The 25,040-nt window shown below is 44.5% G+C and overlaps 1 protein-coding gene across 8 annotated transcripts in view; it reads right to left on the bottom strand.

Moving 5' to 3' along the window:
- The window catches only part of KIF21A (kinesin family member 21A), a 719,281-nt gene that overhangs the window by 441,605 nt on the left and 252,636 nt on the right, over positions 1 to 25,040 (bottom strand). For all 8 annotated transcript variants that reach the window (XM_085654100.1, XM_085654097.1, XM_085654095.1 and 5 more), the window contains exon 6: positions 10,012 to 10,179. In XM_085654100.1, the coding sequence (XP_085510226.1) occupies positions 10,012 to 10,179 (168 nt within the window). The remainder of the gene's footprint in view (positions 1 to 10,011; positions 10,180 to 25,040) is intronic.

Below are 25,040 nucleotides of genomic sequence, written 5' to 3' on the forward strand. Positions count from 1 at the left end.
AGCAGGCAAGAGACAGTCTACGTATGCTATGAAAGTTCATCTCAGGGATGTGGCTGTACTGAACAAGTTACTTACCTTCGGTAACGCATTATCTGGTAAAGACATAGTCTAGACGCAGATTCATTAACGCCCTACCCATCCTCCCCACTCTGTGAATGATTTGTAGTGTAAAAGGTATTTACCCAGGCATGCAGAGGTACTGCTGAAAGATTTCCGGATCCAGTCTGACGACTGGGAAGAATTCAAAAGTTAAGGAATTTGTGGCACAATGTCTCTTTCAGATATTGAAGCGTTTATATAGAATTCTTCTAGGATGGCACTAAGTTTACTATTTGGACCCCAGAAAACAAAGATCTTTTTCACCTCTGTAAACTAAACATACTTAGGTCTGTTAGAATAAACTTTCTGCTACCAATCCAAATGCATTGCCAACTGAAATACCTAATGATGCAATGCCAAATCCATTACATAAATACATCTCTGCTGAAAGGTGATGAGCCCTTTCCTGTGAGCTAATATAATTGACTGCAAATATGCGGTCTGCCAATACCTGAACATTTGGCCCCAATTGTGAAACAAAGCCTCTGGATTGGTACTGTTCTGCACTCAAAAATGTTTACGCGAAGGAGAGATTTATTTTTGGACAAAGAAATACTTAAGTGTAGTCGCTTGACTATCCAGCAAGAAGCTGAAGAATAAATTCCAATCAGAACTTTGGTGAGACTCATGAGAAATGACAGGTCCAAATGAAAGTTAGATGGATCTGTCCACCGCTACAATTTTTTTAACATCTGAGAAGGCATCCAATCTGTCATAGGAAGGTCTAGTAACACCGTCCTCAAAGAGGAAACAGGGTAAAGTTCTTGTAGAGAGAGTAACATTTTCTGCATAGCAGAGCATGTCAATTTGGATGTGGGTCAAGCAGTAGTCCAATCAATGCACATCCCTTGATGGGAATCTAACACGTTTTGCCTCATTTTAGCATAATGTTCTATCTAAGAACTAGTGGCTTGCCTATCATAACAAATTTTAGGATAGTCTTCCAGAAGACCGCTTTTTAAAAATGTTATTGCAACAGAAATTGGAGTTTCTGTCCTACTAGATTACATTTTAAACGACTCTCAAACCAAAACAAAGAGTGAAAAAAACAACTGGAGCATCCTCACACTACAGACAAAATGATGCCGACTTAATGGAAAGTCTTATTGCTGCAAGGAAAAACTCAAGAATGTCATCCTGGCGATCTTACTCACCTATACCTAGACTTATACAAGCCACGCCTGCAGGGTAAGGGTACTTTAATCGAATTGCAAGAGATGCCAGGATAAATGCGAAAGACGGTTCCACACATATTTATTATTTGTATTTTAGAGTACTGTTCAGTTGGCACTTTATGTGATTGGGTGTCGCACTATTTCATGAGCATGCAGACATAGTACTATTAAGACTTTGAGGTGCGAATGGCCCCAAAATTACTTCAATATACACACCCAACTTGTAAAAGAGGGAGCACGTTGTCCTGTATTGTGGCTTGATCTTTTCTGGCAAATATTATTTGATAAACCCACTTACGTATTAAAGGCACACATTAACATAGTGATTGCAAAGGGGTCTCGCCATCAATTACAAACTTTCAAAAACATAAAAAGGCTGAGGTGAAACAGAAAAGATTAGTCCGAGTTTTCAAGTTAGCCTACCAGAAACTAGAGGAACTAGCAAAGCTTTCAGTTGATGGGTATATTTGTAAGTAAGAATCCTGAATATCAGCAAGTAATCCAAAATGAGCACTTACAAGAGACAAACAAGAGTGATCAGCATTCATTTTTCCTTCTTGGGGAATTTGTTCAGAAGACAGACTGAAAAAAATGGCATTCACTCTTGTGGGGAGCAAAAATACTTTGATTTATTTTGCCAACTCATTGTGAGTTATTATCTCTCTACCATGCCCTTCTTAAAAAAATTGCAATAAAGTGGAGAGCTCCTCCTGGATGGAAATGCAAAACTACTGGCCAAGAGAGAGATTGCAAGACACTGGGGAGAGGTGAAGCGGCCAACGTTTCCTGAGTGGAAATGGACCGGTGTGCCAAAAAGGAGAACCAGTGTAAGGAGCAATGGGTTATCCTCAGAAAAAACGGAAAATCTGTGACAAATGGTTTGACTTTTAAGGACTAATGTGGAGGTGAGGCTATTTAAGGGCAGGGTAGGAGGTTCATGTGAAAGCAGTAAAGTTTGTCTTGTGCAAATGTTCCCATATGTTTTTGAAAATCAATAAAATGTTGGTTATAAAAAAAACTGCAAGCATGTAATGTGAGGGAGGCAGAGCGGAAGAATACTAAAAACAGGAAGGCTTTTGTAAAAGATTGGTGAGAGCAGGCATAAAGGCCAGACCATCTGACTGAGTCTCTTGGAGCTTGTTTTATGAATTTCTGCCTCAGCAAACAAACTCTCCTTGAGCTTTTTCCTGAAGATAGTGAGAGTGGGAGACAAATCTTATTGCAGCGCATTCCAGACAGTAGAGGTATGCAAAGAGAAGAAGCATCCACTGTGAGAAATGAGGTGCAACTTTGGTACTCATACCAGCTATCTCTTTACTCCATAGGTTACTCCTGTGGAGATAAATCTGCATCCCCAAGCAAGATAAAGCGGAGGTTGATTGTTGAAGCATCTGAAAGAAAGGTAAGCCATTTTGAAGCAGAGGCATTCTAACACTAGCAAGCAGTGGTGTACTATAGGAGTTGAGGACACATCATCACTTTTTCTAAACCCAACCACTAATTCTTTTGATACAAGCATGGGAGCAAGCAAAGGAGAGGGCTATATTAATTGCCCTGGTGCCTATACAAGTCCTCTTGAGGCTCCTCTCGTCAATGAATCACAGCATAGGAACATGACGGAAAGTCTTGCAATTCTGGGTAAACCATTTAATTTCTCTGGGCCTGAAAATGTAAAAATGTGAAAATCAATAATACATATGTGAAATGTAAGCTAATTATGTAATTCAAAAATAGGAATCCCTACTTGATGTACATATTACACTGTTTGCCAACACACCCCACAAAGTATAGTGCTCTCCTGCTCTTTGGCTAGGACTGCGTTATACGAATACCGATTATACATGTATATACGAGATGAAAACAGTGTGGTGCTTTGTTCTGCTATCTTGGCTGACTCCCAAAACCACAAAAGCCCCCAAGCAGGAGAGAGATGGGTTTAGATGAAGACAGTAACTCCAAACATCTGGCAGATTTTCTGACCGCTTTCAATTTCCATGATGATTCATCAGCCATATTTACAAAAACATTATGTCAGTATTACAAGACGTAACACATTTCTTTGCTTGTTAGAGTTCAATGATAGAGTTAGTGAGTCAACGATTTCTAAAAATGCTCATTTTGATATTGGGAACTTCCTTGTCATCAGAAACCATCTTAGTGAGCAAATTACATATTCATTTAGTTGTCTTCTTCGCTATCTACAGGAGCCTATGATAATATCTGGCCAGATGACTGATGGCCCAGGAAACAGAAGACTATTCTGCCAAAAGAAAAATCGTTTTACTAAAAATATGCAAATTTTTTAGATTCTCTGTCTGATGACAGACTATGAAAAAATAGATGAACTTGAGGCCTAAAACACCACAAGATAAATTACTGCAACCAACAAATCTTTCCTTGCTTCTTTAATTCTCATAGCTGCATTTCACAATGGCTTGTCCCTGAAATGGCTCAATACAAGTAGGTGCTCACGGTGTACAGGCATTTATAATGACTGTCAACTTGTAAGATAATTGTAGATAGACATCGGTCAAACGATGCGGTTCCCTTTGAGGTAGTCACTTAAAGGGTAAGGAAGGACGGCCAAGTGGCAACACCAAGCTAACTAATGATCAGCAGACATAGCTGGCAGGTTTCCTAGGTCCATGCGTGATGTGATGCACTAGTCCAGGTTTTTTTTTTATTCTGGTACTTGTAGTTCTGTTTTATAATGGAATAAAGAAGACTACAGTTCCCATAATTCAAAGAAAAAAAACCTGGAGTGGCGCAGCGCCACACATGGACCTGGGAAACTTGAAAGAGCTGCCGCAGACCTTACAAACAGCCTGCATCTGTAACTCACTGAATAAAAAGCAATAGTAAATCCAACAGGTCTCATCTTTGAACTGTAAGTGCTGGGCCATTAGCTCTGCCAATGGTTGTTTCCATTGACACCGGCACTTCCATTAAAATGGTAGCAGGTGCGTCAAGATACAGGCACGTGCACAGCAGCCCTCTTGGAAAGCTTTTCTTTATAAAGAAACCCATTCTAAGATATTCACCCATAACAATGTATGCACACGCACAGTAGCTACCTTGGAATGTTTTTCTTTCATAGAAAAACATTCCAAGAAGGCACCAGTGAGTGTTCATACTTTATGACTCCTTAGAGGTCATATTAGCATTTTGAAATGTATTGTTGTTACACAGCCAAGAACCGTTTTAAATTATAAATTAATAAAGTGTGAAGGAGCATAAAAAAACAAATAAGGGTAAAGCCTGGCGACACTGCATTTTCATACCCCCTGGGAAATAAAGTACAAAACTGAAATTGAAAAGGACGAAGAGCACAATGTAGCAAAGAATGAGTACGGGGGGGATAGCTAATCAGATAGAGATGGGGAAGGGCACTTTGGAAAACAGAGATGACATTTACAAAAATCAATACTTTAAAAAACAGGGAGCAAGGCTGGAAAGTAAAGGACAAGTGGGAGAGTAGAAAGATCGTCAGGGCGGGGATGTCAGGTGCGAATGATTGCAGGCCAGAGCAAGTAAAGAAATGCACTTCCATTAAGTGCTGAATGAAAAATTAAAAAATGCTCCCTCAAGGCAGCAGTGGAAGAAAGAATACAGCTTATCTAATTAAAAGATGGTGAATCCAAAAGACTTTTAGGACGGGACAAACAAGAAGAGGGAGGAAAGCCACTGGATTAGGAAAAGGGCACAGTGAGACTAGAAAGCAATCAGATACAAAGTCCACCGTCCGTAACCCAGGGTTTTGAATGGGCCAAGTCTCACCGGTGATGAGCACCGGCAGTTTTTTTTAAAGGAGGCCTCGAAACGGGTCTCTATCGGGCTCTGTTTTGTGCCCTGGCATACACCATCCGTTTTTTTTTTCCAGACTGCAGTGACAGCAGGCACATCATGTGCGTTCTTCACACTGCTCACTTCTCACTAGAGGAGAATTTACGGCATGACGTCATGCCAGGAGAGCGTTGTACGGGATGGGAAATCATTTAATGAGAGTAATTTTCTCTCTGGATGTCCCTTCTTCTTTTGAAACTCAGGAGCAGCAACATTGTCGTGGTGTCACCAGGTCTTAACTGGAAGCTTTTTCAATATTAAATATAACAAGCCATATTGGCTGCTTATTTATCTTATGCAACTAACAACTATTGACAAAGCCAATAGTCCTGACTTGTTGTAGGTATAATGTTACTTGTTTTTATCATATATCTGGATGCAATGACAAACAGCAAAATACAAGTCGGGTGGCACACTATGCTAAGCACAGATCTTTAGTTTACGCGTTTTAAGCCACGCCCTTAATTACATTGGCCACGCCCCTTTGAGAGACCCCCCCCCCCCAGTTTTTTCATCCCACTTAAAGCCCTGTCGAAACCTATACTGAATACAACAAGCCTGTTTGCCAAAAAGCAGCCGAAGCCGTCTGTAGAGGAGAGCTAAAAATAGTCCCTTTACGGACCTATCTTTGTTATCTAAGGAATGGCGGCAGTTCATCATTTTCACCATATCAGACAGCACTATATAAATCGAGCAGACAGACCAACTGAAAAAGTGTACTGACCTAATACATGTATAATGCCTACCATAATTTATAGTTTATCCGAACAGAATCCAGACATGTCCTACTAAATGTAAAGTTTTGTATATGTTAAGTTTTTGGCTGTTACCTGTAAAGTGTACTGAAATGCAAACATCATTAGGTTAAAAAGGGCTTGATGTAGCAGCTTTCTGATATATTGTAATTTTAAGCAAGGATGTGAACTATTAACATGATAATGTATTTTCAAACACGCAAATACATCAAGTTGTTATATTTCCAAAGTTTAGCACCCAAACCGACATGATTTCCCATAAGAAATATTAACAAGCATTGGCATAGCCAATAGGTCTCGCTTTTGGGACCTTATAAGTATTTAGTTATGCAACTGTTGCATGGCTAAACACTAATAAGGTCCCAAAGGCGAGACCTATTGGCTATGCCAATGCTTGGTTTAAATAGTGGAGAGACCTTCCCTATTTTTAGGCAGTCAAGGAAAATGCCTTGTTGTAAGGAGATGTTTATAATTTTAGACAAGTGGGGCATAAGGGCATTTCACATCTCTTTAGCTAAACGGGTGCAGAGTCAAGGAAGTGGCTGGAGGGGTTTATATGAGCGATGGTGTTTCTAAATTCAGAGTTGGTAATGTCTCTAAAGTTTTAGGGGATTTTCTGGTCGGAGTGGCAATCATGTTGATTATCTGCACAGGAAAAGAAGCTTTAATATATATATTATATATATATATATATATAAATATTTATTCATTTGTATGTCGAAGATGTGTGCAAATTTTTCACATTTATCCAGTACCGGTGGTTTAGGATTGGGGTCAAAGTTTTGACGCTGCTTTAACTATACTTTCTACATCTATTTTGTGCAGACTAACATTATTTGGAGTCAAGGACAACTAGTGTTCATGTTTGTTTTGGTCATTGGACAAGTAGACCCAGCCGCCTGCAGAGCAAACCCTTTGACAATTTCTAGTAGCACAGTCTGTGGAAGAGAATGGTTTGCCACTAAATGCAAGATTTGAGTTCATACGTACAAGTTCTTCAAATTGCATAGAAGTCATTAACACAAACGTTTTCACTATCAGCATGCGCACTCTAAGAAAATGTTGTGAGCTCAACTTGCTAAGCATGTGGTTGGTTACTTGCTCATGCGAAAAGCGCGGAGTGATTGGGACTTCTGACTCCTCTATTTGGATTAATAACCCCTTCCAAAGTCCATACATTTCGGGAGTAACAATCAGGAAAAGAGATGATCTAAAATCTTAGCTTTACACTTTAGACATGGGTCCTAACCCCAGCTTTCACTCTCAAATTATGTGATTCAGGACACTTCCAAGACTCCCCTATCAGCCTAAATTTTAAGTGTCTCTTGAAATATTGTCCAAAATATGTACTATGGACAAATATGAGGGTTTAAGTATTTTATGGGACTATTTTTAGACATGTTATGTGAATGTATATTTTAAATAGGCACTCTCTTATAACTTAAAAGATGAAAGAGATCGCTTGATATGTATCTGACCATTTTTGTTTAAAAAAGAAAATGTTTTAAAATGCAACAAACATAAATTGCTGTATTGTTTAAAGGCCAATGGTCTAAATAAACATATCTTTTGATTGATTGATTGACAAAGATAGACATTTACTAAATATAAAAAATAGTTCACATGAAATCTTCTATCACATATGCATGCTCCAGTCTGCAACCAACCAGACAAGGAAAAGAAAAAGTAACAGACAACAGTGGGCGAAGTGCGCAACAAAATGACAGACAACACAGCAACAAAAATAATACATTTGACAGTGTATTGGAATTACGCAAACAACAAAAACAGTGTTTATTCTACTGAAATCAGTTGGTTTTTGTAACAAATAAACCTTTATGTAAGCATTTCAGAAAGACCACCTGCAATTCCAGTGACTCTTCCCAAGTGTTTGTAAACGATGCACACTGCATGGCCTGTAACAGTGGAACATGTGTACCACATGGATGTTACTAGAACACTTAAACATCTTGAGCTGCTTCCAGCCTGTGTCATAAAAGCTTTCATATGCCCCAAAAGGCCATGCAAAGGGGCCTTTGTAGGCTCCAAAAGTGTTAAACTTTTCCCAAACGTGCCATCAAATGTCCTTTAAGTGTAACTGTTGTCTCCAAAAGTGTACCATATGGACCAAAACAGAGACCCAAAGTACCATATATCCCAAAAGTGGCATCCTGTATATCAAAAATGCTCAAAAGTGCCTTTATATGCCACAAAGTGCCACCCCATGCTTCCAAAAAGTAACCTTTAACAGCAATAATGCCATCGTAGGTCTTCACAGCTCACTGTACTGCGTACATTTCAAGCCCCGATGAAGAGGTGGTGATTTTCAATGCAGGGAACTTCAGTAATTTAGTCCTGCATGGCACCATCAGGTTATTTTACATAGATTCTTTTATTCGGCTAGCAAAAACATAGGGTATTAAAATACAGTACCATTGCAAAGCATCTCAGCCAATCTAGGCATTGCGCAGGAGCCGGGATACAATGTAGATACCAGGGTGGGGGAGGTGTAACATACAGACCCGGAGGTAATTTGGCCAAGTGTGGTCTGCAAAGGTATTGGCAGCATCTGGACAGTGAGAATAAGGATGCCACAAGCTAAAAGATGTATTTTTGAGGCATTAGCACTAGTCCTACAACAATAAAAAAAAAGTTACTGAGAGGACATATTCAAACCTATAATAAAATGGCATAGACCGATAAAGCATAGACAATGCAAAGGTGTGTGATGCCATCTAACAAAAAGTCAAAATAGAAGTGATGTTAACAAGTGAGAGGGCAGGAAGGACAGTTACATCAGGTGCTGATAAAGAAAGGGCGAGCAATGCGACCTTGTGACCAGGGAAGGCAGAGTGAGTCACCATGTGCCAAGGCCAAAGTGATGTCATTGGTATCAAGACAAAAGTAAGTTATTTCACCAAGTGTAAGTTGTTCTACCATAGTAGGCACAGCTTTGTGATGCTCCTGCTAACAAAGTAAGTGAAGAAAAGGGTTTTTTACCACGTGGCATCAAGCCAAGGGGGAGCGGTTTCATCAGGTGAACAAGTGTTCACACATGGGGGTATCACTGAAACCCAGTAGCAGGGTGACAGGAGATTAAACAGCTAATGGCATTAGAACATCGATCTGAGAATGATGAAAATGACAACTCCAACATGACATCGTAGGATTAATTAATTACTGATCCTGCAGCCGTGGGAAATCAGTTTTAGATTATGTGCAGCATATACTAAAAAAAAAAATATGAAATTCCACAATCTAAAATAAAGGATGCCACAATCCAACACTTCGATTTTAATGCACTACTAGCTCAGCAATTCATTTGCTTTTACTTCCGCTTGGCTTTAAGGATTAGATAGGAGACCGAACAATCCAGTTTCGAGAAAGTGTCTAAGATGCTTCACGTAAAGATTCCTTCCTGCCCTCCCCCGCACTCCAGTGCATCTCTCGTCCCTTACAATTACAGACGGAAAACAAACTTTACTGAGACTTCCAAATATTTAAACCAAAACTCCGATCCCTGGCATTCAAGATGAAAATGGCTAAAACAAAGTATGCAAAGGGGTATGCCATAACAGGGGTAAAGTACAGAGAGTGCTTAATTAGAATCATCCGGAGGCATGTGTACAAAACGCCGAATGAGTCTGAAGGCAAACTGTTCGTGGGGACATTCAGATCCTATAAAAACATCCCTGCTCTAAAACCACGGGAAGGAAATGGCTAGCATTCTTTAACAAGCATTGGCCGTGAAAATGACATGGCCACGCGGCCCGCGAAAGAGAAAGTGATCGCGGTCGCGATCAAGCACGGCGGAGGAAAGACACATTTTGGCTGCGCGCGTGCACACTCACGTGCACGCAAGATTTAGGCCACAGACAGCACTTTGAAAATCCGCAAACAAAATGTCTTGTCCAGACCAGCGCATGCGCTGGATCAGGCGAGACCTAAAAACTAGCAGAAATGATGCCAAGATCCGAAATCTTACTTGTATCCAATTTAGGTTGGCCTTTGTGAGCTGTGGCACCGAAGCCTTTGTTCGCTGCATCATTAAGGATTAGCACACAGGGGATTATTGCACAGAGGATGCCAAGAAAGAAAAACTAATTAGCAGCCCGAGGAGACAAATCATTTCCACTTACCAGCCCACAGTTGATGGAAATCCCCTCCTTAGCCCGCTCTCCGGTGGCTCCTGTGCGCTTTAATCTCTCAGATCCCGCTAGATCCACAAAATGAAACTTGGCAGTAAGGGTTTCAAATTCGCTCATCTGGGAAGATTCCGATACCATTCGGTTATCAGTCTCGTTGTCCTGCAAGAAACGCAGAGAACCAGGAGTTTAGAGTTAAAATTAGGACTAAGCAACATAAACTATGTTCTTTTATACAGGAGAGAAAACTGCCAAACACAAAACCATAATACAATTGTATGTCATACTATTCTTGTGAGATAAGCGTATCTACTTGAAATATGACGATATTGGCAGTAAGAGGAGACCAAAAACCACATCACAGTGGGAGAAAGAACATGAAGTACCAAAACTCTTCAGGCAAAACGTCTTTCTCTTCATAATCCCCAAGCTCGCATGCAACCATTTTGAGTCTAATGAGCCCCCCCAACAACTCACAGATCGTGAGGTTCATTGAAGTAAGAGTTTGCCAATATTCAAAATGAGGGATGCAGACTCCTGAAGCCTAAAAATATTCCCAAATCTGCAATATCCAAAGTGGGATTTAACCAGACAACATAAATATAAACTAGTCATATTAGTTCAAATAAACAAATGCTAAGCCATATATAAAGACACTGCCCGTGTAGCGTGAAAAACAGAGGAAGGCTTTCCTAAATGAGCTAGCTCTGTATAAAGGACAAATAACAATCCTAAAATGGTCAATCCTCAGACATTAGTCAAAGAACTACCTTTTGATTACAAATGGGTTGATAAACATGATCAGCCAAGGCTTTTTTCCCTTAATTTACACTATACTTGACACAGAATACATGTAGTGCTTTTGTGTAACTGTTCCCTTTTTGGGATTGGCCTTTTTGGAACATGGAAGATTCTGATCCGAGTAAGACTGCTCCTGCATCCAACACCACTCTAACACTATTCCACTGTACGCCACTCGACTCTACACCACTCCACTGTACGGTATTCTACTTTATGACACTCCACTGTTAGCCACTACACTGTACAGCATTCCACTCTATGCCACACCACACCACTCTACACCATTCCATCCCACTCTATGCTGGTCTACTCTACGTCACTCCACTCTATGAGCCACGTCATACCACTCCACACCACTACACTCTTTGCTATTCCACTCTACACCACTACACTGTATGCCACTCCACTCTACAACACACCACTTCACGACACTACACTGCACAATTTGAAACACTTGTTAAAAATAAAAAACAATTAAATTTGATTGAAAAAAAAAATCAAAGGTTAAAACGAAGTTAGGAAAACGTTATTTATTTTTTCTATTCAATCCAAGCTTAAACTGCACAAACATTAGAAATTCTAACGTTATAGTTCTACCTTTATTTTTTTATTTATCCACAACCTTCAAACTACTATAACTCGCACACCTCCAAACACAATGGTGTCAGCTCGCTAGCCACACTACATTAACTATAACTCGCACCTTTATGATGCACTACTTATACCCTTTCATGATACATCACTTACAGTAAGTGAAATCACAACTTTTATAACAACACTTATGACATCTCAGCTGAGATCATTTGTGAGAACATGGTATGATAAGAGTGACAAGTATAGTTAATGTTGTGGTGTGGCTTGCGAGGTGACAACACTGTGTTCACCAGTGACTGAGGGTGTTTTTTTTTTGTTTTCCCAACCACTTCAGCAAAGTCTGCACTAAACTTTCAAATCTAAAAAATACCTCCGCTCCTCTATGTAAAGATACACAATGCTCTATCAAGCGATAGTAAAGATGAGAAAAAGTTTGTGAGGCAGTGGTCCCAAAAGTGCAATTTCCTATGCTAATTCCTGCAAGAAACTTTGCTCTCCAATACCGGACAAATGGCTGAACGGAATTACACCAAATTTGGCAACAAGTTATAACTTTGCTCCGAAAACGTGCTTTTTGAGTCTGTAGTGATTCAGTGTAAATCTGTGATGCCGTTGTAGAGAAGGAATATGCTACTTATCAGTATGCATCTGTTCTTGGCATGCAGAGCTGCAGAGTTGTACACTTAGCATAGATCGCCATCTGGTGTTGGGCCCGGATGTTTGCAGTTTGTTTTTGTTCTTTGGACAGTCTTTGGAAGTCACGAGTTCGGTGACTCCTCCTTCGGTCCGTACTGCGCATAGGCTTCGGCTCCATCCTCAGATTGTTTTTCGCCAACAGGGAAATGATGGAGCGTAGTAATAACAGTGAGAAACCCATGTGTGTTGTATCTAAATAAGATGGACTGGAACGGATACAGGTAGCCGGGGAGGCGGGTGGGCGTGTACAACTCTGCAGCTCTACATGCCAAGAACAGATGCATACTGGTAAGTAGCATATTCCGTTTGAGGCATATGAGCTGCAGATTGTACACTTAGCATAGATTATATAGCAGTACCCAATCCTAGCGGCGACCACCGGTATCCGTTGCAGCGGTTTGAAAAAGTGTCTTTAGTACAGCCTGGCCCACACTAGCTTGTTGCTTGGAATGCACGTCTACACAGTAATGTTTTGTGAAGGTGTGCGGTGTTGACCATGTGGCTGCTTTGCAGATGTCATCTAAGGGTATGTTCCCTAGAAAAGCCATAGAAGCCCCTAACTTTCTAGTAGAGTGGGCTTTAGGTGGAACAGATAATGTTCTTTTTGCCTTTTGATAGCAAATTTGTATGCACTTTACAATCCACCTAGCTATCCCTGATTTAGAGATGGGGTTGCCTTTATGTGGTGGAGAGAAGGAAACGAACAATTGTTTAGTCTTCCTGAAAGGTTGCGTTCTTTGTATGTAGTACAGCAAAGCCCTCTTAACATCAAGTGTGTGTAAAGCCCTTTCCGCAACAGATTGAGGTTGCGAGAAGAAGACAGGTAATTCCACCGATTGATTGAGATGGAAGGGGGAAATGACCTTGGGCAGAAACTTCGGATTTGTACGAAGTATGACCTTGCTGTGATGTATTTGTAGGAAGGGTTCCTGTATAGTGAACGCTTGTATTTCACCAACCCTTCTAAGGGAAGTGATAGCTACGAGAAAAGCTGTTTTCCAGGTGAGGAACTGTAGCTCACATTTATGCATTGGTTCGAAGGGCGGACCCATTAGCCGTGTAAGAACTACATTTAGATTCCATACAGGGGAAGGTGGTGCCCTGGGAGGAATTACTCGTTTAAGGCCTTCCATAAAGGCTTTAATAGCGGGCACTCTGAACAGTGATAAATGCTGTCTGTTTTGTAGATAAGCAGCGATCGCTGCTAGGTGTAGGCGTATGGATGAATATGCCAGGTTACACCTGTGAAGATGGAGCAGATAGCATATGATGTGCTGTATTGATGCATCTAAAGGGTTGATTGTATTGTTACGGCAGTAAATTACAAATCTTTTCCACTTTGCGGCATAACATGCTCTAGTGGTAGGACGTCTGGCTTCCATGCTGATGTTCATGCAATCAGGGGGAAGGTTAAGGTATCCAAATTCTAAGATTACAGGAGCCAGATCACAAGGTTGAGCTGAGCTGGGTCCGGGAGCCTGATTTCTCCATGGTTCTGGGTTAGGAGGCATGGGGACAGGTGCAGTTTTTGATGTGGTACCACCGATAGCTGTAGTAGTGTGGTGTACCACGGCTGCCTGGCCCATGTTGGGGCTACTAGAATGAGTGTGAGGGAGTGCTCCTGTAGCTTCCTTACCACTAATGGAATTAGCGGGAGAGGTGGAAAGGCGTATGCAAATCTGCCTGACCAGTTCATCCATATCGCATTGCCCTTGGACAATGGGTGTGGGTATCTGGCGGCGAAGCTTGGGCATTTTTTGTTTTGGTGGGTGGCGAAGAGGTCTATCTGAGGATGCCCCCACTGTTGGAAGAATGGGTGAAGAACTTGTGGATGCAGTTCCCATTCGTGTAGTTGTTGCGTTTGTCTGCTGAGCAGATCTGCCACGGTGTTTTGTACGCCTGGAACGTGCTGTGCCAGGAGAAAGATGTTTTGGGGAATTGCCCATCTCCATATGCTCTGGGCTAAGCGGGAGAGCTGGGGAGAGTGTGTCCCCCCCTGTTTTTGGATATAATACATTGCAGTCATGTTGTCTGTGCGAATGAGGACTGCTTTGCCCGAAATCTGCTTTTGAAAGGATTTTAGGGCTAGAAAGATCGCCAAGAGCTCCAGATGGTTGATGTGGAGCGATTTTTGCTGTGGCGTCCATAGACCTTGCATTGTGAGGTGTAAGATGTGCGCTCCCCAGCCGGAGAGCGATGCGTCCGCTGTTAGAATCACCTGAGGAACCGGGTCCAGGAACGGCCGTCCTTTGGAAAGGTTTGTGGTGTTCCACCACTGCAGAGAGTGATGGGTGCGGCCGTCCACCAACACCAGATCCGTCAGCTGACCCTGGACCTGGTTCCACTGTTGTGATAGGCACTCTTGAAGTGGACGCATGTGGAGTCTTGCATGGGGCACTATAAAAATGCAGGACGCCATCATTCCTATGAGCTTCATAAACACTCTTGCTGGAAGAGTGTGTTGAGGAAGGAATGTTTTGCGCAAGGCTTGTATGCTTGCGATTCTGGCTGAATTTGGATAGGCAATACCTTTGGAGGTGTCTATAGTTGCCCCGAGATATTGCTTTGTGTGAGATGGTAAGAGGTGGGACTTTTGATAGTTCACCGTGAAGCCTAGCCGGTGGAGTAGTTGAATGGTGCTGTTGGTATGTTGCACACATTGATTGTAGGACGCGGCTTTTATTAGCCAGTCGTCTAGATAAGGGAAGACGTGAATTTGTTGACGTCTGAGGTGTGCTGCTACAACTGCTAGGCATTTGGTAAACACCCGTGGTGCGGTGGTGACCCCGAAGGGGAGAACCGTGAATTGGTAATGCTGACCGTCCACCACGAACCTGAGGTACTTCCTGTGAGTAGGGTGTATTGGAATGTGAAAGTATGCGTCTTTCAGATCCAAGGTAGTGAGAAAGTCTCCCTGACAGAGGAGCGGGAGGACTTGTTGTAGGGTGACCATGTGGAAATGGTCTGAATGTATGTAGGCATTTAGAGGCCGGAGGTCCAGAATGGGCCTCAGGGTCCCGTCTTTCTTTGGTATTAAGAAATACAGAGAGTAGACCCCTAGATTTTGCTGATTGACGGGGACCTGCTCTATAGCGTGTTTTTGGAGGAGGGAGAGCACCTCCTGTTTGAGTAGTGTGGAATGTTCTTGAGACATTGGACGGTGCCTTGGTGGGATATTGGGTGGGGTAGATGTTAGCTCGAGACAGTACCCTGACCGAATAATTTGGGTCACCCATTTGTCCGATGTTATGGACTCCCATGCGTGGATAAAGTTTTGCAGTCTGCCCCCGACCGGAGTGGGATGGTCTGGGGGGAGGGAAGGGGAGTCATTGTGTGGGCGGGGCGGCAGAACGGGTGGTGTTAGTTTTGCCCCTGCCCTTATTGTTGTTGCCTCTGTAACCACCCCTTTGGTTGCCCTTTGAAAAGGTATTTTGAGGAGGGGACTTGTAGGAGGTAGAGGCGCTATCGGTGGAGAAGCCTCTGCCTGTGCTACGAAAGGATGAGCGTCGAAAGGAACGTTTAGAGGCCTGTGTTTGGAGTGCCCCCATAGACTTTGCTGTGTCTGTGTCCTTTTTCATCTTTTCCAACGCTTCGTCCACCTTTGGCCCAAAGAGAGTTTGTTGGTCAAAAGGGTGATTTAGTATGGACGCCTGGACTTCAGGTTTGAACCCTGAGATCCTGAGCCAGGCATGACGACGAAGCAGGACACTGGTATTTATGGCTCTAGAAGCAGTGTCGGGTGCATCGAGGGCACACTTAATGGAGGCGTTTGTAATTAGTTTACCCTCCTGTATCAGGTCATGAGCCTTGCGCTTGTGTTTTTCGGGGAGGTGCTGCATAAGAGCCTCAAGTTCGTCGTAGTGTGCTCTGTCATAGCGCGCAAGTAGCGCTTGTGTATTTGCGATGCGCCACATGTTTGCAGCTTGGGAGGCGGTGCGTTTGCCAGACGCGTCTAAAAGTTTCGATTCCTTGTCTGGCGGTGGGGCTTCTCCTGAGGACTGGGAGTTAGCCCGCTTTCTAGCTGTGGAGACAACTAGGGAATCTAAGAGAGCAGGGCCCTTAATGTATGCAGGGTCTGTGGGTGCCCCCTTGTACTTTTTTTCTATTCTAGGGTTCAGTACCCTGGCCCTGACAGGGTCTTTGAACACCTCTGCAGCATGCTTGGTGACACCTTTAAGCATGGGTAAAATAGACGTGGATTTGTCCTGAATGTCAAATGTGTCCAGTAGGAAGTCGTCTTCCACTGGTTCGCTGTGCATGTCCACCCCATGGTAGTGTGCTGCTCTCTGCACTAAGTGGTGAAACCCTAAGGAGTCCTCTGGAGGAGACGGCCTGGATGGGTATAGGTCGTCCTGAGGCATATCAGGTATGTCAGGGTTGTTGTAGTCTTCCCATGGGTCTGGGGTCCCCGGTGGAGTGGGGTCCATTGGGGCGTCCGCCGGGTCATAATCTGGATCCCCGTCATCGGGATCTGGGGACGGGATCGGGGAGTGATGAGGTAAGGGTGGCGGAGACCTGGGAGGGGGAGGGGGTGGAGGAGGTGGAGGAGGCAGAGGAGGAGGTAGTGGGGAGGGCACTCTGAGGGGAGAAGTAGCAGAGTCCTTCCGCTTGGGTGGTGGAGGAGGAGCCGGAGTGTCAAGGCGTCTTTTCTTGATAATTAAAGTCAATAGCCCAGTCTTTGGATCTTTAAATAGAGTCTTTTGCAAAGGGTCTGGTGTAAACAGAGCCAGTGGCGCCGAATCGTCCGCTGGCGCCGAAGGTTTCGGAGCCGAGGGCTTCGATGGTTTCTGTGCGCCATGCTTTTTTGGAGCCTCCGGTTTTTTCGGCGAAGGAGTTTTCGGCGCCGGAGCGTCGGTGCCGACAGATTTGTGTTTGTGTTTGGTCGGCACCGAGAGTCCAGGCTTCGGCACCGGTGGCTTCGGAGTCGAGCTGGGTATCACTTTCTTCGGTGCCGGATGGTGTTTTTCGGCACCAGGCGTCGGCTGGCTCGAGCCCGAGCTGCCGTGAGACTTCTGAGGCTTTGACACCGGGCCCGAAGGTGAGGTGATAGAAGCTGTGTGCTTGGTTTTGCCCAGGCCTGCAGGCGAGGGTGTAACCTGAGTCTCTTTGGTTTTGGGCGCGGGGGTGGGAGGGGGTACAGTACTCACGACCCGCTGCGCCGGTGTGATGTCCTCCACGTCGGAGTCGTCGGCCTCGGAAGCGCTGACGACGTCGTCCTCCTGCTCGGTGTGTAGTTGCCCCGAAGCTTCGGCGGCGTCTCCGAAGATGTCCGGTGGAGCCGCGGTCGAGGAGTGCGCCATGGTGCGTCGAGCTCTTCGATCCCGGCTGGTATTTTTAGATCGAAAAGACTTACAGGCGGGGCAGTCTCTAGCCTCGTGTTCTGGAGAGAGGCAAATGTTACACACCTGATGGAGGTCGGTGTGGGGAAATTTAGACCCACATTTTGGGCACTTTTTGAACGGAGTTCTTTCCATCGGCCGGGACCGGAGTCGAGGAGGGCCCGAAGGCCGGTGCCGATGTACGGGATGAAGAAAAGTGCCGCTTCGAGAGATGAAGATTGGATGAAGAAAACTCGAAGAACGAGGATTTTTCGTCGAGGCTGGAACCGTAGAAGTTCGAAGCCGGAGCACGAAGTATCACATCCGAGCCCGATGGCGGAAAAAAACAATCTGAGGATGGAGCCGAAGCCCATGCGCAGTACGGACCGAAGGAGGAGTCACCGAACTCGTGACTTCCAAAGACTGTCCAAAGAATAAAAACAAACTGCAAACATCCGGGCCCAACACCAGATGGTGATCTATGCTAAGTGTACAATCTGCAGCTCATATGCCTCGAACATAAGCTTTTGAAGACGGGCTCTGGTTGGACTTGAAGAAGTTAACAAATTAAGGATACCTGGACCATTGGTCTCCAAATAAACTCTGACTGGCCAATTTAAGAGACTAGTCAATCCTGATATATTGCTCATGTTGGCTGGCTACAACATGTTGAGGCATCCATTATAGGACTCGAATTCAGAGTCTACATTGAAGTGAATTGTAATAAAAGCCTGTTTTTGAGCGTCACCATATGGAGCACACTAGTGACAGGTGATAACAGTTTTAGTCACAATATAAATCATATGTTGGTGTTGTTATACTGGTTTTTGAAATTCTGGTGTGTTCTCAGGTGATTGTGCCCTGCGAGACATGCTGTCCCTCTGTTGGGATTGATGAACCAGCTTTGAGAAAAAATATTTTCTCTCGTGATTTTTTCGTAGAGGTTATGGGAGGTGCTCCAGACGATAAGCTGAAAGGAAAATGCTACTTACCAGTATGCATCTGCTCTAGGCACATGGGAGAAGCAACGCCATGCCTCTGCGTGGATCGTAGCACAAAGCATATGCGCTCCTGCGCTTAAAGTGAGCCAAAAGGAATAGAGCGTGACTCCGTGCCGTCGCACGGATCACGGTGCCAAAGGTAATGCGCTCCTGCGCCGGTGAGGAGCAAAGGTGGTGGGAAAAAAAAAGAAAGCGCGACTCCGTGACGTCGCACGAGTCGCGGGACAAAAGCAATGCGCTCCTGCGCTGTTGTGGGGGAAAAAGAGTAAAGCGCGACCCGTGCCGTCGCACGAGTCGTGGAACCAAGGCAAAGCGCTCCTGCGCTGGTGTGGGGAAAATGGAGTAAAGCGCAACCCCGGCCGTCGCACGAGTCGTGGAACCAAGGCAAAGCGCTCCTGCGCTGGTGTTTATCAGGACGCGACTCCGTGCCTTTGCACAAGTCGCAGAGAGTTGAATGCTGTGGGCGCCCTTGCGCGGTCCGGACAGCAAGTCCGGTTGCTGGGAGAGCCTTCGCGTGCGCTCCGGCGTTCCTGCGAAGCTCAGTGGACGAATACGAAGCGCCGGTGTGGACGCCTTTGGGTCTGATATGCAGACCCCGCCGGAAGTGTCGGCCGGCAGGTGACATCTGCTGCTTCCATCTCCCAACAGCTAGACGGCTAACCCGCCTGGCGGACTCTGGTGGGAGGAGCATCGGCACGCTCTCGGGACACCTCACTTCCGATCAAGCAGGGAGCAAGGGAGAACATGACAGTGCATTGCCTTTGGACAATGGGTGTGGATACCTGGACGCGAAGTTTGGGCATTTTGCGTTTAAATGCATGGTCTATGTTTGGGAAGCCCCACATTTGGAAGAATTGGAGGAGGACTTGAGGATGTAGTTCCCATTCGTGGATCTGTTGTGTCTGTCGACTTAACAGAACTGCCATCTAATTGTTCACTCCTTGGAGGTGTTCCGCCAGGAGATAGATTTTGTGATGAATGGCCAATCTCCAGATTTCCTGTCCTAACTGTGAGAGTTGGAGAGAGTGTCCCCCCTTGTTTTTGAATGTAGTACATGGCTGTCATGTTTTCTGTACGAATTAGTACGGTTTGGCGTACTAACTGAACTTTAAACGCTTAGAGAGACAGAAAGATCGCTAGGAGTTCTAGGTGATTGACGTGAAGCTGATTCTGTTGGGGGCTCCACATGCCTTGAATTGTGTAGTTTTGGAGATGTGCTGCCCAACATGTTAGTGATGTGTCTGTGGTTTACACTGTCTGTGGAACCGGGTCGCTGATGGGCCGCCCCTTTAACAGGCTTTGTGTGTTCCACCACTGCAGAGAGCGATGGGTGCAGCCGTCTACCAACACTCGATCTGATAACTGACCTCGAGTCTAGTTCCACTGATGTGCTAGGCATTCCTGGAGAGGACGCATTTGAAGTCTTGCGTAGAGTACAATGAGAAAGCAAGACGCCATCATTCCTAGTAGTGGCATGAACACTCAAGCTGGTAGGGAGTGTTGAGGCTGAAACTGAGACGGTATGTTCTGAAACGTTCTGAGTCTGGCTGGAGTTGGATATGCTACAGCTTTGTGTGTCTCTACGGTAGCTCCTAGATAGTCTTGAGAAACTGAAGGTTGGAGATGGGATTTGGCCTGGTTTATTGTGAACCCTAGTTGGTAAAGGAGTTGCACAGTTTTCTCTGTATGTCGCAGGCAACTGTTGTATGAACTGGCCTTTATAAACCAGTCGTCTAAGCAGAGGAAGACGTGAACCCGTTGTCTTCTTAGGTGGGCTGTAACTACTGCCAAGCATTCTGTGAAAACCCTTGGAGCAGTTCTGGCTCCGAAGGGTAGGACCTTGAATTGATAATGTTTGCCTGCTACCACAAACCGGAGGTATTTGCGGTGGGCAGGATGTATTGGTATGTGGAAATAAGCATCTTTTAGATCCAGAGTGGATAGAAAGTCGTCTTGTTGAAGGAGAGGAAGCACTTGCTGGAGTGTTACCATGTGAAAATGGTCCGACTGAATGTATAGATTGAGTTCTCGGAGGTCAAATATGGGTCTGAGAGAGCCATCCTTTTAGGGAATCCGGAAGTATAGGGAGAACACTCCTGTTCCTTGATATTGTAAAGAGACTGGTTCTATCGCACCGTTTTGCAACAATGAAAGAACTTCTTGCTTTAGAAGCGTAAGGTGTTCTTCTGACATGGGGTGTGACCTTGGAGGAGTATTGGGTGGAGTGCTTGTAAGCTCCAGGCAATAACCAGATTGGATAATTTGTAGAACCCATTTGTCGGACGTAATCTTGTTCCAAGTGGGTAAAAATTATGAGACGTCCCCCAACAGGAGTAGAATGATCGAGGGTATGGGAAATTAGTCATGGTTTACTGTTGTTGTTGGGGGAGGTGCGTGTAGAACTACCTCTACCTCTTCCCCTGCCGTTATTTCCTCTATATCCTCCTCAAATATAACCTCTTGAAGAGGCCGACTGATTGTTGCCCTTGTAAGAGGAGAGGGTATTGTCTGCAGAAATGTTTTGGGAGCCGCCCCTGTAAAATGAGCGACGAAAGGAACATCTGCCAGAAGGTGCTTGCAAGGCCCCCATGGACTTAGCAACCAATGTGTTTTTTTTCATCATTTCTAAAGATGTATACACAGCTGGGACAAAGAGATGTTGCGCATCAAAAGGTTGATTAAGTAAAGAGATTTGTACCTCAGGTTTAAACCCAGAAATCCTCAACCAAGCATGTCTGCGAAGCAGTACGCTAGTGTTTATAGCCCGAGCCGCGTTATCTGCTTGATCTAAGGCACATCTGGTAGAGGTATTGGTTATCAATGTACCCTCTTGAATAAGGTCGCTGGCTTTGGCTTTATGCTCGTCAGGAAGGAACTCAAGGAGGTTTTGAAGTTCACCATAATGAGCCCTATCATATCTTGCCAGTAATGCCTGGGCATTGGCAATGCTCCAATTATTAGCCGCTTGTGATGCTATCCGTTTACCAGAAGCATCCAATCATTTGGACTCTTTATCGGGAGGTGGGGCGTTTCCTGTGGTTTTGGAGTTAGCCCTCTTACGAGCATTAGATCCGACCAAAGAGTCTAAAGGTAGTTGTCCTTTAATGTTCACTGGGTCATTAGGTTCAGCCCGGTATTTTTCTCTACCCTGGGAGTGATGATCCTGGCTTTGACAGGGTCTTGAAAGAGGCCATCAGTATGTTTAAGCAGGGCCTTTAACATTGGTAAGGTTTGCGTAGCCCTTTGAGATGAACTAAGGGTCTCTAATATAAAATCCTCTTCTAAACTCTCCTTATGGAGCTCTACCCCATGGTATTCTGCAGCTCTATTGATGAGCTCAATGTACCCAATGTTATCATTTGGAGGGCAAGGTCTAGATTGATACAAATCAGGGTCATTATGAGGCTGAGGGATATTATGATCATCCCATGGATCGGGATCCTGTAGGACATGTTGTGGTGCATAGTCATGTAAGTCATCATCATCATCATCATCTGCTGTATCTTGTGGGTCAGGTGATGGTGGTGAAGGGGGGAATGTGTAGGTGTAATAAGAGAGTCTTCCGAAATGTAAAGAGCCACAGTTTTCTTTTTCAAAGGAATGTGGTAATCCTCCGATAAGCTCATTTTCCTTTACTCCGTTAGTTTGGCATGAATGTGTCCAGCTTCTGGGAGGATTAAGATTTCTTTTTGTTTCGGATTCGTTGCGAATTCGGTCCAAGACTCTTTAGTCGCTGTACCTTCTTTAGAGGTCTATTTCGGCGTCGAGATTTTTGGCTCCGAAGGTTTCAGCTCCAAAGTTTTTGCTTTCCGCAACGGCCAAATTGAGACCAGAAGGTGTTTTGGTTTCAACGCCGAAGGTTTCGGGTCCGCACCAGTGTGGGAACGGGTCGTGCCCGAACCGGAAGGCTGTTTGTGCTTCAGAGCCGAGCCCGCAGTTGAGGTGCTGGAAGCTTTTTCTAGGTGCCGACCTTGGCCTGGAGGCAGAGGAGGGACTGGAGCCTTTTTCTTGTAAAGGAGATTATATGGGAACAAAGTCTCTTTACTCTCGGTCCATTGTGCCGGGGTCAAGTCTTCGGCATCGGAGTCATCGTCGGATATGGAGAGGTGCTTCGCATCCATCTCTGCTTCCTGCGCTTGCGATTCCTCTTGATCGGACTCTTCTGCGAGGAGGTCCGGTGCAGGGCCGCTTTGTTGGTACATTTTGTGACGTCGAGCTCGGCGATCACGGAGGGTTTTCGTAGAACGGAATGACTGGCCCCCTTCGCAGTCTTTCTCGTCGTGTTCCGGGGATAGGCGATGGTTGCACACCTCGTGCAAGTCAGTGCACGGGAACTTAGCGCGACACCTTGGACATAACTTGAATAGAGTCCGTTCCATCAGCTGCGACCGAGCGCGGGTATGTCCAACAGCATCCAGGAATGTTCTGGCCAAAGGTTTTCGAAAGTAAATGATACATGGAGAAGGGGAAACGCGGTCGATTAACAATACCGTTGAGGGTAGTGGATTGCGCGTCGAAGGGGGCCCGAGGAACGGTGCCAAACCGGAGCGCAACAATTTACATCCGAACCCGATGGCGGAAAAAACAATCTAACAATGGAGTCGATGCCCATGCGCACTATCACCTAAGGGAGGAGTCACCTACCTCGTGACTGGAAAGACTTCTCCGAAGAAAAACAAAAGTGCAAACATCAGGACCCAACACTAGATGGCGATCTATGCACAAGTATATGATCTACAGCTCATATGCCTCGAACACTCATTTTCTACACTCTTACACCATCTTCCTCCGTCATGCGAGAATAAAGTTTGAAATTCTGTGTAAAACTACATATATATATATATATATATATATATATATATATACACAAACACAAACACACACACACACACATATGGTTCAGATGCATTTTTTATTGAAAATATATTTTTTGATTTGCTTATGACTGTGTGTGTGTGTGTGTGTGTGTGTGTGTGTTTATATATATATATATATATATATATTACCTACTGGCGGTCGCCAGTAGGTAGTTATAGTTAGGACCCTGTTTCCATAGGAAAACCGCAACATTCTATTTTGAATAACTTTGGCGCCGGTCGACGAATCCTCGCGAAATTTTCAAAATAGGTGGGGCGCTGCGCTCCGCTCCTACCCTGAAAGTCTCGGGGGGATTCGTCAAGCGGGGGCTGAGATAAAAGGGGGGTCCCAAAACGCGTTTTTCCCATGCATTTTTCCATAGGACCTTTAGACAAAGCTACAGCCCGAACGGCTGAACAGAGTTCCTTGAAATTTGGCAGAGAGGTAGTCTACAGGTCAAGGAAGTGCCTTTTGTATGTTTGGTGTAAATCTGTTCAATAGACTCTGAGAAAATAGCCTTTAAATCAATATATATATCTGAGCCAGCTTACGGTGCGCTTACCGTACGCGTACGGTGACGTGCGCGAGCGCGATTCTGATTGGCTGTTCGATCTAAGTAAACATTCGAATCGGTCGAAACCAGGAAGCGGCGGCCGCCATTTTCTCTCTCGCACTCTGAGGGGGGCAGCATAAACAAAGTCAAAACACATCTAAAGGGGTTGTATATTTAGTTCTTAACCACCCAGCATCGATATAGGTGTCCCCCAACAACCCCCAAGACCAAAAAAACTATTTTAATTTTTTTCGAAAAATCGCCGATTACACTTACGGTTAAAATTAATAAAAAAAAAAAATTATCCACACTTTCCCCACCCCGTGTGCAAATGTTGCTCGAAGGTCACCATTTGTGCATGGCATATTTTTAACAAGGAAACTAAAAATGAATACCTTTCACAACGAAGCACATAATATGTCCCCCATGTGCGCACGGTGCGTGAAGCGCATCGTGCGTACATGGCCCATCCCGCGTAACGTGGGCACGCGGGGCGCGCAGCGCACCGCGTGACCACCGTGCGTGCACGGCACTAACTGCGTAAAGTGGGCGCGCGGTGCGCGAAGCGCACCGTGCGCGCACGGAACGAACTGCGTTAACTGGGCGCGCACGCCACGAATGGCGTAAAGTAACTTAGCATTTAAAAAACCGTACAAATTCACTGAAAAAACCATAGGTTTCACACACGTTATAGTTAGGAATTAGCATTTAAAAAACCTTGCAAATTCACTGAAAAAACCATAGGTTTCACACAAGTTATTGTTAGCTGTACATTTCACTCGTAAAAAACCAATGAAATTCCCCCGTTATAGTTAGTGCAGGCACCTATAACTCACGCGACCGCAATCCTCTGCTGATGACATATGTGTCTTTATGAAAAAAAAATATTTGTAATATATGTATAGCTAAAATTTAATGGAAGAAGACATGGGAAATAAGTGTCTAAATACAGTATTAGCATCAGCAGAGGATTGCGGTCGCGTGAGTTATAGTTGCCTGCACTAACTATAACGGGGGAATTTCATTGGTTTTTTACGAGTGAAATGTACAGCTAACTATAACTTGTGTGAAACCTATGGTTTTGTCAGTGAATATATATATGTGTGTGTGTGTGTGTATATATACATGTGTATATGTGTATATATATATGTGTATATATATATATATATATATATATATATATATATATATATATGTGTATAT

The sequence above is a fragment of the Triturus cristatus genome, chromosome 4_1, assembly GCF_964204655.1.
Source record: "Triturus cristatus chromosome 4_1, aTriCri1.1, whole genome shotgun sequence".
Taxonomy (NCBI): domain Eukaryota; kingdom Metazoa; phylum Chordata; class Amphibia; order Caudata; family Salamandridae; genus Triturus; species Triturus cristatus.